This window comes from Polistes fuscatus, unplaced genomic scaffold, assembly GCF_010416935.1.
Source record: "Polistes fuscatus isolate 324 unplaced genomic scaffold, CU_Pfus_HIC Scaffold13, whole genome shotgun sequence".
NCBI classification, from domain to species: domain Eukaryota; kingdom Metazoa; phylum Arthropoda; class Insecta; order Hymenoptera; family Vespidae; genus Polistes; species Polistes fuscatus.
Window position 1 is genome coordinate 151,553 of NW_025113031.1, and position 3,821 is coordinate 155,373.

At 34.3% G+C, this 3,821-nt stretch overlaps 1 protein-coding gene across 1 annotated transcript; it reads left to right on the forward strand.

Annotated features, from left to right (window-relative positions):
* The first annotated feature begins 1,457 nt into the window (after window positions 1-1,457).
* LOC122513915 lies at window positions 1,458-3,449 on the forward strand. Its single transcript, XM_043630447.1, has 5 exons — window positions 1,458-2,337; window positions 2,465-2,790; window positions 2,884-2,887; window positions 2,960-3,094; window positions 3,361-3,449. Exons 1-5 carry the CDS (start codon window positions 1,458-1,460, stop codon window positions 3,447-3,449), a joined length of 1,434 nt encoding a protein of 477 aa, XP_043486382.1.
* Window positions 3,450-3,821: the final 372 nt, after the last annotated feature.

Consider the following 3,821-nt stretch of genomic DNA (forward strand, 5'->3'; position numbering starts at 1 on the left):
TCTGATCTCTCTGATCCTGATACTAAAAACGTCCCACCAACCGTTTCTAAGGCGTCAGACGAGTCTGTTGAGACGCAGGGTTCTGAAGATCCCATCCTCAGTAATTCCATACTCAAGATGCTCGGTAAGGAGAAACGTCTTTCGAAAGATAAGACTTACAAAATCCATTCCGAACTGGCTGCTTGCTGGAATAATATTGTTTCATCAGGCTTAGAAAAGGATGTCGAAACTTCCTTGATTGAAAAATATCCTAACAAAGGAAATTGTTCCTTGTCACCTCCCATCCTTAACCCTGAATTAACCCCACTCTTACACAAGACGGCTAAAACTCGAGATAAATATTTATCATATGCGGTCGTAGTCTCGTTGACTTGGGACAAGCTATTTCCATGATATTCAATGATGACATAGATCCCATTGATAAAAATGATTTGCTACAGATTCTTTGTGATTCCAGCAGTTTGTTGTGTGAATCCTTTTATCAAATTGGCAAGTCAAGACGCTCGCAGATTTATCCTTGCGTTGATGAAAAGCGGAAACCTGTACTCGAAGATTCAATCAACGATGATTTCCTTTTTGGTAAGGATCTTGGTAAACGCATCAAGAATTCTGTTGCTGTTGAAAAAACTGGTTTATCAATTAAAACTCCAAAGAAAAGTTTTCCTGCGTCAAAAAATCTTTTAAATTGGAAAGGCCCGTCTGCGACACGCGGGAACCACAGTCAGGCGGGCTTCCACCGTTTCCAACCTGCGGCACCAGCTTCCAACAAGACGAACCAAGTTTCGACCCGCTCACGAGCTCGGTCTCAGACTTAGTCTCATTCAGCTCAATCGAATCCGCCATCGACCACGAAGTAGAAGTGAGTGTCATCGCCGGTCGTTTAAAAAATTTTTTAAACGCCTGGTCTAATATAACCTCTGATCCATTTATTTTGGAGTCAATATCAGGTTATAAAATCCCTTTTACTTCTATTCCGACACAGTCTTTTGTACTGCTCCATGGGTATTTACGAAAATTATGAAGCCTGTAATTAGTCACTTACGTCTTTTAGGTTGGTTATCTGTTGTTTATTTAGACGACTGGTGGCTTGTTGGGACTTCAAGATATCTCTGTTCGCAAAACATAAAGGTTTCGCGAGAATTTTTAGAATCTTTGGGTTTTATATTAAATTTAAAAAAGAGTAATCTTGATCCCTCAACATCTTGTAAATTCCTTGGCTTCATTTTCAATTCACAGCAAATGACTATTGAATTAACTAAGGAAAAAAGAAATAATCTTCACGATTTATTTTTAAAATTTAAAAATCTTACTTATTGTTCAATCAGGGAATTTTCACAATTAGTGGGTAATATAACTGCAGCTTGTCCAGCAATTAATTACGGTTGGCTTCACTATAAAAAATCGAGCGTCAACGTTACCTCGAATTATTGAAAGCTAACGACAATTATGATTGTGTCATGAAAATCTCTTCTTCTTTAACCCCTGAATTTAATTGGTGGTTAAATAATATTTTTATTTCAAATAATCCGATCAGAAGTTCTAAATTTTCAACAACTATATTTTCTGATGCGTCATCCACTGGATGGGGAGCTACTTGCGATGGTCAAGTAGTATTTGGACACTGGAATAATGATGAAAAATCTTTTCACATCAATTATTTAGAGCTTTTAGCTGTTTTTAATGGTTTAAAAACTTTTGCATCTAATTTATTTGATTGTGAAATTTTATTACGCGTTGATAATTCTACTGCAATAGCATATATAAATAAAATGGGTGGAACAAAATACGAATACTTAAATGATCTTACTTACGAAATTTGGGAATGGTGTGAGCAAAGAAATCTCTGGCTTTTTGCTTCATATATTCCTTCCAAGGATAATGAGGCAGACGAGGCTTCACGTATCGATAATATAGATACAGAATGGGAATTATCTCCCTTTGCCTTTCAAAACATTGTTTACAAATTCAACCAACCAGAAATTGATCTCTTTGCTTGCAATTCCAATAATAAATGTGAGAAATACTGCTCCTGGCACCGAGATTCATTAGCTTTCTGTATTGACGCTTTTACTGTTGACTGGAACGAGTACTACTTTTATGCTTTCCCTCCTTTTTCTTTAATTTTAAAAACTTTAAAGAAAATTCAAACGGACCAGGCTTGTGGAATTTTGGTTGTTCCCAATTGGTGTGGTCAGCCATGGTATCCTTTATGGCTATCATTATTAGACTCAGAGCCAATTATTTTCCATCCAGATGTTAATCTTCTTCGATCTCCTTGTAGGAAGATTCAACATCCTCTGGCTCAAAAAATGTCTCTAATGGCTGCGCGATTATCCGGCAAGCTTTCAAGCAACGAGGTGTGAATGATGACGCTATTGAATTACTTATTAATTCAATTGCAAGCTCTACTCTACGACAATATTCCAAAACAATTAAGATTGGGTTTCTTATTGTTCCTCAAAAGATATTAATGTTTTTCATCCTCAAGAAAATGATGTTATTTGTTTCTTAACACATAAATTTAATGAGGGTGCTAATTACAGTACTCTCAACACTGCTCGCTCTGCCCTGTCACTTGTCTGCGATATTAATATAGGGAAAAACCCTTTGGTTTTCCGTCTTTTGAAAGGTGCATATAATTTTAAGCCTGCTAAACCTCGTTATGACCGAATCTATAGTTTCGATCCAATATTAAAAAAATTGGAAGCTTTAAGCCCTTTAAATGAGCTTGATCTACCTCATCTTACAACTAAATTAGCTGTTTTACTAGCTTTAGTCACTGCACACCGAGTACAAACAATTGCTTTTATCAAAAGGTCTAATATTATTAAAAATAATGATAATTTTGAAATTGAAATCCCGGATAAAATTAAAACTTCTAAGCAAGGTGCTTTACAACCTTTATTATTATTACCAAAATACCATAATAATTTAAATTAATGTGTTGTATCAACTTTAGATTTTTATTTAGAAAAAACTTCTTTACTGGTTAAAAATCCAGATAATTTATTTCTAACAACTGTTAAACCTTATAAGAATGCTTCAAAAGACACTGTGAGTAGGTGGATTCGAGCTTTCTTACAAGGTCGTATTGGTAATAATTTTTCTTCCCATAGTTTAAGACATGCGTCTACCTCTTCTGCCCTTAAAAAAGGGGTAGATTTAAAAATTATTAAAAATTTAGCTGGTTGGTCGGAAAATTCAAAGACTTTTGAAAGATTTTATAATCGACCAATCATCCCCGATAAAAATGTTTTTGCAAATTCAATTTTGTCTTAATAATTAAATAGTTATGTTAACAATTTTATAAAATAATAAATAATTAAATACTAATAATTCTATATTTTTTATTACATCTAGATAAAGTCTATTTCAATTTTAATCATATTGTTGATAATGTTCATTGTTGCTCTGAACATCTACAGAGTGATCCTGAGAACGAAGCTTGAGTTATAATAAATATTGAGCGAGCCGAAGGCAGGCTCGCTCAATATTACAATTATATTTCATCGATCCGTGACATTTATTCCACTATTCAGTATCAAGTTAACACTTGCAAAATAAGGTTGGTTAACGTAAAGGTCATTTCCTGGTAAAACTTTCACGACCCTAACAATCGTATATTACGCCACAAGACATAACATATTCAAAACTTTAGTTATGTTACGTCTTGCATATAATAACTTCATATCTTTGGTTCCTAATAACATATTTTTCTTGCGAGAATTTGAAAATATTCCACTTAGCGACATGTTCATGATCCAACCGATGCTTTACGATATTTATTAAACAACAAATATTTTATCACACCGTTGTTGAGA

What these genes read in the sequence shown, in the direction of transcription:
- LOC122513915 (XM_043630447.1), top strand. Translation starts at nt 1,458, where the DNA reads ATGAAAATCTCTTCTTCTTTAACCCCTGAATTTAATTGGTGGTTAAAT. An exon ending in AATGGCTGCGCGATTATCCG is followed by an intron (nt 2,338 to 2,464) that starts GCAAGCTTTCAA and finishes GTTCCTCAAAAG; the next exon opens with ATATTAATGTTTTTCATCCT. An exon ending in TTTCTTACAAGGTCGTATTG is followed by an intron (nt 3,095 to 3,360) that starts GTAATAATTTTT and finishes TATTACATCTAG; the next exon opens with ATAAAGTCTATTTCAATTTT.